The sequence below is a fragment of the Botryllus schlosseri genome, chromosome 12 (assembly GCF_051294905.1).
Source record: "Botryllus schlosseri isolate E-star chromosome 12, Bs_hap1, whole genome shotgun sequence".
Taxonomy (NCBI): domain Eukaryota; kingdom Metazoa; phylum Chordata; class Ascidiacea; order Stolidobranchia; family Styelidae; genus Botryllus; species Botryllus schlosseri.
The window spans coordinates 6,311,599-6,324,638 of NC_137247.1; the positions used below are offsets into that span (position 1 = coordinate 6,311,599).

The 13,040-nt window shown below is 40.7% G+C and overlaps 2 protein-coding genes across 8 annotated transcripts in view; one reads left to right on the plus strand and one right to left on the minus strand.

Moving 5' to 3' along the window:
• The window catches only part of LOC145452579 (uncharacterized), a 260,305-nt gene that overhangs the window by 36,988 nt on the left and 210,277 nt on the right, over positions 1-13,040 (plus strand). The window lies entirely within an intron of this gene.
• Positions 8,568-13,040, minus strand: part of LOC145452577 (uncharacterized) — a 57,467-nt gene continuing 52,994 nt past the window's right edge. For 5 of the 7 annotated variants that reach the window (XM_080330764.1, XM_080330762.1, XM_080330763.1 and 2 more), the window contains exons 11-16: positions 12,638-12,895; positions 12,046-12,224; positions 10,988-11,117; positions 9,135-9,217; positions 8,916-9,067; positions 8,568-8,853 (exon numbers count right to left, since the gene is read on the minus strand). In XM_080330764.1, coding sequence (XP_080186890.1) covers positions 8,756-8,853; positions 8,916-9,067; positions 9,135-9,217; positions 10,988-11,117; positions 12,046-12,224; positions 12,638-12,895 — 900 coding nt within the window. In that variant the 3' untranslated portion in view covers positions 8,568-8,755. The remainder of the gene's footprint in view (positions 8,854-8,915; positions 9,068-9,134; positions 9,218-10,987; positions 11,118-12,045; positions 12,225-12,637; positions 12,896-13,040) is intronic. The other 2 variants (XM_080330766.1, XM_080330767.1) reach the window with 2 other exon arrangements.

The window sequence follows — 13,040 nt, forward strand, 5'->3', positions numbered from 1 at the left end:
AATTTCGACGATGACTTCCAAAGGAATATAACCTTGCGCCTTAACTGTCGAGACCAGACCGGACAATGTTTTCGGAGTCTTACTATTGCAACATTGATATTGAGCAGCGTGTAAAACGGGTTTCTGCTTTCTATATTTGCTACCAAAATTATACCCCATAAACATGTTATGCAATAGCCCACACCCTAATCGCACAGATTTGGTTTTTATGATACAATAAACACATCAAATCAAGATGGATCCCGAACGCCTGCTGGATTTTTTAAATTGGTATATTAAGTATTTTTTATATCAATTTCAATGATTGGTTGAATAAGCATCATTCGCTGACTACCTACATGTAGGTCTACTGTATTTCGTTCTTGATGTTGCGTGATTGCGGGTCAAGCTCACACCAGAGAGTCGCTAAATATTCACAAACGGGAAACTGAATATTTCGAGCAAACCTTTGTATAAATGCAAGTCAATTTTTTGAGATCGGCATGGTGTATGCTAGTTTAATATTGTTGTTTTTATGCCGCCAACGTCTTGCATAGAATGGTCTGAAGTTGAAATGCAAGGAATTAAAACCAAAGATGTAATAAAGACGTGATAAATTGTACTGCATGAAAAAGGTTCACAGTGCAGAACCTACATAGGCTCGTTTGTGAATATGAACCTCTAAATATCTGAGGTTCATACACAAAACTCGAACGTGAACCTCACGTTCACACCATCGCTAAATGCGCGGTTATCGAGATTTAGTGAGAGAAACACCTTGCGCCAGCCGTACGCGGTGCATAGCGTCCATTCCCTTGCTGACTATATGACAAGACCGTGCATGTGCACTGTGCAGTCTGCAGTAGTTAAGAGTAAATGTGCATGGGCGTGTGAATAGCCACAACGACCCTTCACAAAGCCGCTAGCTGTCGAAAGTGAGCAGGTAACGGGGATGCGTTTCAATTCTCAGCGAGATACAATTGAGGGACTTGTTCTTCGTGCCAAATCCACAAATCAGCGTGGCACCGCAGCTGGTAGGAGTTATACTGCAATTTAGAATAAACAGAATAATAACACCATCACATGCTTGTAATTACAATGTCTCAACTATATCTGCTCTCCAACTACCGCTAAATTGTGGTTTCAATGGCCTCACTTTATTCATTTAATTTCTACTTTTTCCACGATTCCGTATTTACCGACTTGTAGTACGGCCCACTCCAAGGCTTTTATAACACACCGCTTACACGGATGCGATGTAGGCTAGTTAAACCTCCAACACACTTAGGTAGGAATTCTGGAGTCGGCCTCGGTCGGACTCAAACCCACAACCCGCTGGTGTTGCAGCTGTAGATTATATAATATCACTACGCTACTCTCCACTGGTGGCTTCCGTATGTGTTTAGTAATAAATTAATTGTGTCAAACGCGCGTGCTGTAACATATAGTTGATCGCTTGATCCGACCACAATTGTTATGTTCGAAGGGCAGCGATACTTGCATCCTGCGTGTCTGTTCCGTCGCAAGTGATATCCACAAGAGCTGCAATTTGAATTTGTGATAAACAGCACTGCCCATGTTGCAGTACACACCCGCCCAACTTGTGAATTGCAGAGGGGGTCTATCCCACAACGATGTAGGTCTACTTATTAGGAGCACTTACCAGCACATTTTCTCATGTTATCTAAGAGAATCCAGCAATCAATCAATAAAGTTAGCAAATGAACATTGAACATTGAACATAGTGTTTGTTGCTGTACATTTGCACAGGCCCTATAGTTGTATTGTGCCATTCATGGGTCGGTTTACTAGTGATAGCTACACAGCAGCGACGATATCATACTAATATTTCTACAGGAAAAGATGGCGTATTGTGGTATACGATCCACAGCTGCAACACCAATGGATTGAGGGTTCAAGTCCGACCGACGTCGACTCCAGAATTCCTACCCAAGTGTTGGAGGTTCATCTATAGCAGTGGTCGGGAACCTATGGCTCGCGAGCCATATATGGCTCTTTTGGGCATAAGATTTGGCTCTTTGCGAAATTGTTATTTTGTGCTCAATTTATCAATATTGCAACAACTTGGTATTAAATCTTCAGCGCGACCAGTATAATTATTCTCGTGGCAGTATAGACATGTATTTGAGAGGTTATTTCACGGACGTATTCAGGGTTTTAGGGGCTCGGACCCCCTTTTCAAAATCCACAAAATTAGGTTGCTGTCGCACCAGCGACCAATATCACTCCCGAATTCGATGTACCCGCCACGAAATCTTGAATTGCACGACACCTTGATTGATCAAAGAGAATAGCTGGCATGGCGGCGCCCGTATCCCAATGCATTTTTCAACTACGCATTGTCTTCCTGATCTACGGCGAGAAATGAGCTGTCGTGGAAGGGACATTAACAACTACAAATTCAAATTACAAACAACTATAACATAGCTTTGTAGTCGCTGTTAAAATTGAGGCAAGTGGCGCAACCTTATGTTACCGGAGACTACCTTGAGAATTGAGAAGTCGAATCGTAATCAGTGCAACAATTTCATTCGAATAATATCAGTTATTATAAATTCCATGATATTTACGATGAATTGCGCTATCACAGATAAGCCATCGCCCGGCCGTGCCGCACCTATGCCTTATCTCCTTTCACGCTTTATTTTCTAACAATATATAGGCAATTTGCGTGATTTTGGTAGTAAAAATGTTCAAACTCTGGTAGTCAGATGACGACTGCCTCACTTGCCTCCCTTGACCCCACGTTACTGACGCATCACACATTACAGTGGCTATGTATACTGCTGTATAGTGACCATATGTTTGGCTTCACCTATACGTATGTCATCATGGGCTTTCGCATTTCAAAATAGCATCAAGACGAACATACGATCTCGTATAACTAATGAAAGTCTCAATATTTGTGTGAAGCTTAACCTTAACCACACTACAGAGTCATCAGGAACACCATGCAACCAGAGTTGGATCAATTGTAATTTGTAATTGTAATTGAATGTAATTAATTACATTTTTCAATGTAATTGTAATGTAATTGTAATTGAAGTATTTTGATTTTGTGTAATTGTTATTGTAATTGTAATTTGACAAAAATTTTGCTCAATTACAATTTCAATTACATTGAATTGCTATTGAGACCTGACAAGCACAACATAAAATAATTGACTTATAATGCATTCTCTTTAAATGTCGACAAAGAATTTGGTGGATCCATTCGCCGAAGCCCTTGACTGCGCCCTTGCGGGCGAAGTTTTTTTAAAAATTTTACCGCTATGATGGCCTCGGCTGCCATTGTATACAATGTTTAGATTACTAACCAACGGATGGATTCGCAACACGTGATTCGCGATTGAATACGCCAAGAAGCGAACTGCTGAGCCGGCTAAAAGCAGCAGAATTGATAGTCCCATAGCTGGCGATCCAAGCGTCGAAATTTGATATGTATGGTCCTAATCGAAAGCTAGTGTCGCACTGATTCCGCAATAAAAGTATATTTCCAGGCAATGGTACCATCCCAAAATAGTCGTGAAAGTCTGGGAATCAGCATTGTTCTGAACAATCGCTGCGCGTAATTGTTAATTGTTGTGGTCATGCTTCTGCAGCGCTCTCACTTTTCAGAACAGTCGGCCTTAAACGGCTATTTTGGAGCAGTTGCATTGCCCTGACGAGATTTTATTTTGTATTTTCGGAATTCGTACATCAATAGCTTACGATAAAGACCAGATGCATCAAATTTGCATGCATGCATCGCCAGCTCTAGGACTACAAAGATTGCCGGCTCTGCAGTACGTTTGTCGGTGCATTCATCCGTGACTCACATCTTGCGCATCTATCCGTGGGTTGGCAATCTACAATACGATTTCAGATCACGATGCTGCATCGTTACTTCGTCTGGCTAACTAACCAGACCACTGGATATTATATAACGTCTTATCTGACACGGTTTTGTTTTTACTCCTCATCCTAATTCCTACGTCCCTCGATAAAAATAATATTATTTCTTTAATTATATACTATATACACAAATCCAACACGTGCATATATTATAATACTTTTTCAACGACATACTGCACCCTATCCTTAATCCTAACCCATAGGAAATTAGGTAAATAACATTTTACATTTGCAATTACGTGAGCCATAATTACCGAGCATACAAAACACGCTTATATTACGTCACAATGACATCTTACATAGCATACTATGTACGCACATAAACGCATTTATTACTACACAATCTGAACTAGACTTGAATTGTTAAATACGACGCTACGGTTGTCAAGGAGCACGGTTGAATTTATGATTATTCCATTACATGTTCAACAGCAGCAATTGTAATTGTAATTGTAATGTAATTGAAGCATGCAAGGAGTAATTGTAATTGTAATTTGATATTTTAAGCATGAAGTAATTGTAATTGTAATGTAATTGAAACATACATGAAAGTAATTGTAATTGTAATTGTAATTGAACTGAAATAATGTAATTGATCCAACTCTGCATGCAACACCAAAAGACGGATTAACTGTAAAAAGCCTGTAAAAAGTAGATTCATGGTTTTGCTGTTGTCTACATCAGTTGGAAATGTAAATGTTATTTGTCTTAAGATCTAAGTAACTCAAGTTTCGCATATTCATTACTCAAACAAGGCAACCAAGCATGTTAAGTACGAGTTTTTACAGAGAAAATACGGTGCTAACGACGAATCCCATGTAGTGATTTCGAATTTGCGCTACCATGGCGTCTCAATTGTGACGTAGTTGTTGATTGACATGTAGGGCTCTTTATGAGTAAAATTGAAAGTATAGGGTCAATATAGCTCTTCAGACGAAAAAAGTTCCCGACCCTTCATGTCAATCCCTTCAGTACAAACAAACAGCAACAACAACAACAACAACAACAACAACAACAACAATAACAGCAATACTAGTATTTCGAATTCATCTCAGTACAATTACTGACGTTATCTATTGATTGGAGCCAGCTGAAAATTGCAGAAGAATGAATTTAAAAACAATACTTTACACGAACTTCATATTATTTCAAAATAGCTCCGTGGTCCCCCTTAGAATGCTACTATGGTGCACCGGTAAAACAAATTTCATGTGCACGCAGTTATGGATTACCGCGAATCATCACTACACTGACTCACTGGCAGATTTATCCTGATTACAGAGTGTCCGTTTGTTTGTTTGATATTCATGGTGTTTCGACTCCATTATAAACTATACATTGGCCGATATTCTATATTTTTTAATCCGTATTTACCAAATTGTATAGCACGTTCCACTTCTAGGTTTTTTAAGACACCGCTTATGCGGATCAACTGGCGAAGAGGTGCCTATAGATAAACCTCCGACACTTAAGTAGGAATTCTGTAGTCCACCACGGTCGGACTCGAACACGCAACCCATTGGTGTTGCAGCCGTTGATGATACCACTTCGCTGTTTGTTCAGGAAATTGATATCCGACTAGAGCAGTGTTTCTTAAACTTTCTAGCGCTCGTGCCCCTTAATCTGCCCTGAAATATTTCTCGTTCCCCAATTCAGGATATAAACAGCACTTTGTCAATCCCAGGGTTGTAACCAAGTCCCAAGGTTCCGAGTCACAAGTCAATGTCACTTTTATAGTTTCACTCGAGTCAAGTCGAGTCATTTTCAATTCACCATCGAGTCAAGTCAAGTCCGAGTCCAAGTCAGTGAGTAGAGGGTCGAGTCCGAGTAATAGTGTTGTTACTCGAGTCCGAGTCAAAGTCATCGTGTTCACTGTTCAGTTTTGAGTTCAATCGGGTTCATCGCACTCTTTTCAACTTTTCTCGAGGGATACAGAATGGCTCACATTCATAATATCGTAATTTCCTCGATCTCACCAGTTTCTGGCCCTATTTGCCAAGTCAGGACTGATAGATGAAATACTAAAAATGTGGTGACTTAACTATTCTACCAAGTTACAATGAAATGTCTGTCTTTGCCGTCCTATAGTCTCGAGTCATACGACTTGGTTCGAGTCCTGGCCTATGATTCGAGTACAAGTCGAGTCAATAAACAAATTGGCTCGAGTCGAGTCATATTTAACTTATTTAAAGAAATGACTCGAGACATTACAACCCTGGTAAAGTCACCCTCAAAGGCTAGTCTTGGGACCCCATAGAGATTTCCACACAACTTATTTGGATTACAGGAACATGAGACATTTCAGCGACTGGAGATGTCAATATCTACGTTTTCGCCGATGTGCTGTGATTTTAGGGTCCAAATGTCAATGGCCGCCGCTTGTGCACCGAAATCTCACAGGTCTTGGCGTGCTCTGGGACGGAAATTACGGTCAGCACAAAAAATGTTGGATTGTGATAGTCCCGCCCCAGCAGGTTTCACAGCCCTGAACTAAAGCCCCTAATGGCCTCAAGGCGCCATTCTCTCATTATTGCGGAAATGTCTAGACCAGCGGTCGGGAACCTATGGCTCGCGAGCCATATATGGCTCTTTTGGGCATGAGATATGGCTCTTGGCCAAATATATCATTTTTTACTGAATTGCTTAATATTGCAGCAACTGGCTAGCAAGTTTTCATCACGACCAGAATAATTATATTCATGACAGTATAAACATGTCTTTGAGAGGTTAAGACAGTGCCGTCTTCAGGGTTAGGGGCTCAGGCAGCCCTTTTCAAAATCCCCAAATTCAAGTTACTGTCGCGCCGGAGCCCAATATCACTCGCGAATTCGATGTACCCGACTCGAAATCTTGGATTGCACGATACGTTCATTGATCAAACAGAATAGCAGACATAGCGATGCCCATTATAGGGTTGTCCAAAATTTGGAAAATCTTAAAAATGCCCCGTGATTGTGTCTCATTCCATAGATTATTGATAAAAAATAACAATGAGCCCAAAAGAAGCTCACGCGAAAGCCGTTAAGATTTCGGCCAAAGCGTTTTAAAGTAGCTGCCCAAGAATGGGCGTGCTACCGACCATAGAACGGCGAGAAGACTAGTAATCAAATAACCACGGCTCCTGATTGGCTAATTGGCTATGCTTCAATGATCACCACAGCAACAACTTGCTGATTATGTGCTCAAGGAGTCTGCTACCGGTGGGGATTCTGAAATCGCGTTGTTGGTAGGTTGGCAGATGATGATTTAAGATTAATTCAGGACATGTTAAGGTACGAAATACATGATGAACAATCAACAGCAGGTTGCCCATTTTGGACAACCCTAATGCCCATGAATGACGACGCAGTTATCAAATATATACGCACCGTCTTCCTGATTTACGGCGCGAAATGAACTGCCGTGGAAGTGACATTCATAATTACAACCGACGCCATGGCTATCCACGTTCGTGATTGGTAAGTCGCTTTGTAGTACCAGCGATAAAATGTAGGCGTGTAGCGCAACGTTATATGTTCTCGCCGAAACTTTGAAAATTGAGAAGTCGATCAGTATTTAGATTTTCGGAATCAGTGCAACACTTATATTCAGTTCACATCAGTCATTATAAATTCGAAGCTATTTACGATGAATTGCGGTATCAATGGTGAAGTTTGGCCCGTCTGTGCCTTACCTATCGCATCGAGCTGCATTTTCGAATTATAAATATGCAAGTCGCCTAATTTTGGGAGTAAAATGTTCAAAATTCAGTCATTGATTAACAGCGATAGAAAATACCAATAGTAATTGAAATTTTCACAATTTTCGTTCACTCATCCTGGCGACAGGTGACGAACTGCCTCGCTTACCTCCCCTAACCCCATGTCACTGATGTATCACACCTAACATTGGGTATGTACTGCTGTAGTGATCATGTTTGGGTTCACTTACGCATGTGATCATGGGTTATCGCATTTAAAAGGAGCATTACGACGAAGCTACGTTCTCGTAACTGAAATTTCGCCTGTTCGAATACGTTTACCACCATGATTAGAACGAGTTTTTGTAGGGCGCACACGACGAATCCCATGTGCTACCATGACGTCACGAATTTTCAATTGTGACGTAGCAGTTGATTGGCATGTATGGCTCTTTAGGTGTTAAAATGGAAAAAAATTGGGCCAATATGGCTCTTGGGACGAAAAAGGTTCCCGACCACTGGTCTAGACTCATTTCTCTAACTAATGTTGTATCTTTTAAGCCTACTATTATTTTGTCGAGGGGAATGCTTTTATTGAGAGGGAATCGCGCGAAGCGCAAGGAAAATGTTCGAGTTTTAAAAAATCCGACCAATACTATTCCACTTTGTATTACTTGGCAATATAATAACGAGGTAATTAAATAGCGTAATTCCAACCTGCATCTCGTATCCCCTAATTTGGTTCTCCGTACCCTCAAGAGGTTGGTGGACCCATGTTCAAGAACCGCTGGTCTAGTCAGAGCGAGGTTGTCTTGGAATAACATTGTCGTATGGAAAGAGTAGACTGTAGGACAACTCGCTACAATATGCACCAGAATAAACGCTCGATTACAATATGTTTGACCTGTCCATTGCTTTATAGGCTAGTGAGATTGCACTTACCGGATCAGCTTACTACGACTGTTTTGTACAACAAGGTACTAAGATACGAAGAGCGATAAAATAGAATATATTACGCAGCGGAATGCAAATATAATAGACTATAGATTAGAGCTAAAGGTGCACACTGTACTAGTATGGGCATGTCATCACCACGGATACGAACAAGATAATTTTTTAAGTAAATGATGCACACTATGCGTAATATCAAGTGCAGTGGAAAATAATTCGATGCGGGCTACTTTAGGGCGCTGCAAGCCAGAGCCGACGAAGGACTACACCAATTTGTGTGATTCCGAACAGAAACCAAAAGCAGTAGCTATCACGCGACGATCCTGAACCTGTTTTGCGAAATTTTGAATGAGAGGCTTCAAAGGTAAACAAATTCAGTGGGTTAGCTTACCAACAGTCGTCGAAGATCTAGAAAGAATGAACTTCGCATTGGCCTTTTGCCGCGGGGACTCTGATTTCGTGACTTGAGGGCTTTCCTCTTCGCTATCCTCGTCATCAACATCTCGGACGTGCCTTTGCAATTTTGGTCCGTCCAGCGTTGATCTAGCGATGCCGGATTAAGTATAATGGGTTTCCGCACCGCCAATATTTCAATATCCTTCTACCTTACCTTCTTTGGCGACCGACGGATTGTTGGCATCCTTGGAAACACCTGGTGCTGCTATTCGAGGCGTCGCAAATCATGACTTGACACTAAAACGGAGTCGAATTTCCCTTACATGATGGTTGCCATATCGTTGGCATATCGTGAACTCTAAGTGCATGTATGCAAGGTGTGATCACGAGATTTCTACCATCAATCCATAACGTATAGAATCCAACTCTGGCTATCAGAACTTTCAGTTAACAATTGGTTATTTCACGCCCATTTAAATCAGTGAAAACGAGTTGAAGCAAGCTGTCCTCATAGATATAAAGATATATCTCCAACACAACTGGTATATTTAACTCGTTTTTACCCATTAGAATGGATATGGAAGCAAAGGTACCAAAAGAGATCGTCGAAATTGGTGCTCAAGTCGTAGCACATCGCTTTCGTGAGTGAAATTGTGATAACAATTGGATGGAAATAACACCCTTATCACGGTACCGGATTATATTTTCGAAAATAACACTTATTGCAGCATCAATAGTGATTTTGCGTTAGTCGCGAGGAGACACCGTGCAATTCCAAAATAATGGTGCTTCTATTGAATACCAACGCTGGCTTCTTCCTCCACGTCCACGATAATGTGAGGTAATGCGAGATAATATGAGATAATATGAGATAATGCGAGAACGCGAGGCAATGTCCAAATTAAATACAGTCTCTGTCTCCCATCAGATAGGCCTCTGTTGAGTGCAATACCGTATCTGCTCGCTAACCAGGGCTGTGGAGTCGGAGTCGGAGTTTGACTAATTTTCGGCTAATGGAGTCGGAGTGGGAGTCGTGGAAAACATACTGACTGGAGACATAGTCAGAGACCCTGACTCCGACTCCGACTCCAACTTCTGTATTATGAAAACTATTCCTTTCAAAAGTATGTTTAAATTACTAATAATAACTAAAATAGGATTTTTATGTAACATCATTAACTGTTATTAGTAACGATATAGATATAATTGAACCTTATTCCCAAATTACAATTCAGTTGCTCAGTGGAAGAAAATCGCAATATGCATCACAGCGATGCAGTCACAAATTGATGCCATGTTTTGAATTCCACCATGATACTGTGACAGAGTGAATACATCATCTGGTTTTGTAAAATTGTAAAATGAATGTAAGTATACCCAAACGCTGCTTCCAACTTGAGTAGGGTTACCATACGTCCTCCTTTTTCAGGTGTCTGTCCTCCGAGGACGCCTAAATATCCTCCTTTTTAGCAATACGTCCTCCTTTACAGCTTTTTGAGCCAAGATAGCGGATAGACTCGAGTCAAAATGGGCGTAAATGACGCTAAATAGGAAAATCGTGATTCGAACGGAAGTGGCCACTTTTTTTTAGTCAACCAACCATAATGTCGGGGGAAATTTGCCGTTTTTTCTGGATTTTAGTCCAGGATTCTAAGTCTAAAAATTTTGAAAAACTGCCCACCTTTCATGATTCCAATATATGGCAACCCTACACTTGACAAAATCAAAAATATTTGTAGTTTTGCGTAGCTGGTTGGGCCAAAAAAAAAGTTTACGAAATACTGCTAGTCCTTGAATACGTGCATGTTGACTAGACGTAGACATATGCTATTTCACTACTTGCTAAATTTGGCTACTGATCAGTCGGAGTCGAAGTCAGAGTTGTCTTAAGAAAATAGTCGGAGTCGGAGTCAGAGTCGGTATATTGAAAATGGGTGGAGTCGGAGTCGGAGTCGGAGTCGGTATAATGAAATGTTCTAGAGTCGGAGTTAGAGTCGGTGGTAAATTTTACCGACTCCATATCCCTGTTGCTAACACAGAGTAATTTCAATCTTGTGTGCGGTATACCTCAATGAAAATCTCTGCGTTTTGTCGGTCACTGAGTAAGTTGGCTTCAAACTCGAATCCTCGCATGCTGATCATGTCCTGCATATCTGACGGTGCGTTGTGTCGGATGAGAGTGGGGTCGAGAAAACAGCTAAAAGGAACATATAATTAGTGGTTTGAAATGCTATTGTGGCGATCAGTGTCAGTATACATTGTACAACGTAGACTTTATACAAGATATCTATAACAATAGAAACAGAAACTGGAAAATAGAAGAGCCTTGAAAGATTAGCAAAAAGTATCCCGACTGAAGATCTAAGCACATTCTCTTCACTCTGAGATTTACCTAATGCGTATAGCAATGAAAAATAAGCTCACTAGTTATTTTCTATAATAGATATCGACAAGCTATGTCGCGTTCCGCTCATAACTGCTATGCCCTCATAGATCTCGACAATAAGTTCAACTCCGTCGAATAGAATTGTACTACGGTTTTTAAAACAGAATAAACTTTAAGAGCCGTCTGTTCGTCAACGTCTACGAAGCTCTGAAATCGTTCAATAGGCATTCCTTTAAACTTGAGACATGAAAACTCGTGACGAGGTGCGACACACGCGTTATATCCGTACTTTCGTCCGACATCTATCTCGGAAAATAGTTGCTGAAAGTATATCTGATGTATCGAATCTATCAAATCTTTTTGGACCGTCTTTGAAGTATCCTGAGCTACTGTTGCGGTGAAGGGATGCTCGCGCAAAATAGTATCCATCGCAATCGAAGCCGTGCAATCAATTAGCCCACATCGAAAACATCCCCTCTATGATATAGTATATAAGATAACCTTCTTTTCAGCCTTTCTGACGAACACATCATCTTATCACGAATGATATAGTTGTCTTAACGTTATCGCGACACATTCAAGACGCGAGGTACCACGGTATTTATGGACTTGTATTATACCGAATGGGACTATAACGAGTGCTGAACCAAAGATATGAGAAAATTAGGTAATGTCATCGAATCTTGTTGTGAACTTCTTATTGTTGCAGTTTACAATTTCATATGTAAAGCTCACATACCCGTCTTCAATAAACGTGTACGTCAATGTTGAACCGCCAGAGGAGGTAATAGAACTGGCCGTACATTGTTCAGTAAAGAAAAGGAGTCCAGATTGTCCTCGGCCGACGGCACCAAGAGAAAAGTACATTCGATCATTCGCGCTAACTAATAGTGGATAATCCGCTGGAGCGACGGCAGTCTGTAGGAATTTACAGTAAATTGTCATTATGTGGAACAAGGTCTGATTATGAATTTGATATTGTCACATTACAGCATAATATGTGCCTGCCATTGTGTAAGACATTGTTGCATTTTAGGCAGTTGTTTCCTCATGGCATGTTATTGCCCAGCCCATGCATTATCTAGTGTCCACCTAGTGTCCAATAGTCGTCCGCAGTACCAGAGCTTTGGCATCAATGACAATAACATGTACCCCTAGCGACTGGACTGTCACAAATAAAATTTGTGATTTATTGTTTAAACATGTTGCACCAAAATGGAAACATAGACCTATACTTGACAACAATGAAAAACTTTTTGGTGACTAGTTTTGAGCAAGATCAGACGACGTTTTATATGTAACCTTCATACAAATCATTATCGCTGTCTTACCGAGAAGCTGCTTGAGTAGTAAAATTCAAAATAGAAAGAATATACGCCCATCCCGTCAATCGTAATGTCACTTGGAAAGAAACCCGAATCCAGCGGTAGTTCGGGGACGAACGACGCGTTTACTGATGTGCTGGATGTCAGCACCGAACACGTGACTGGGAAATGTTTCCATTCTCCACGTGTTATGATCGAGGAGACTCGTTCTTCTTCGTGCCAAATCCACATATGGGCGTGGTAGCGCAGCAGGTAGGAATTCGACTAAAATTCGAGATGCTGAGTAAACACCAGATAGGCATATTTACGGTTCATTGTCTATTGACTTACAAATTTTAATTTTATCACAAACTTGAGGTGTTTTGAATTTTTGAAGTTTTTTTATAAACGAACATGAGCTTAAGATGTG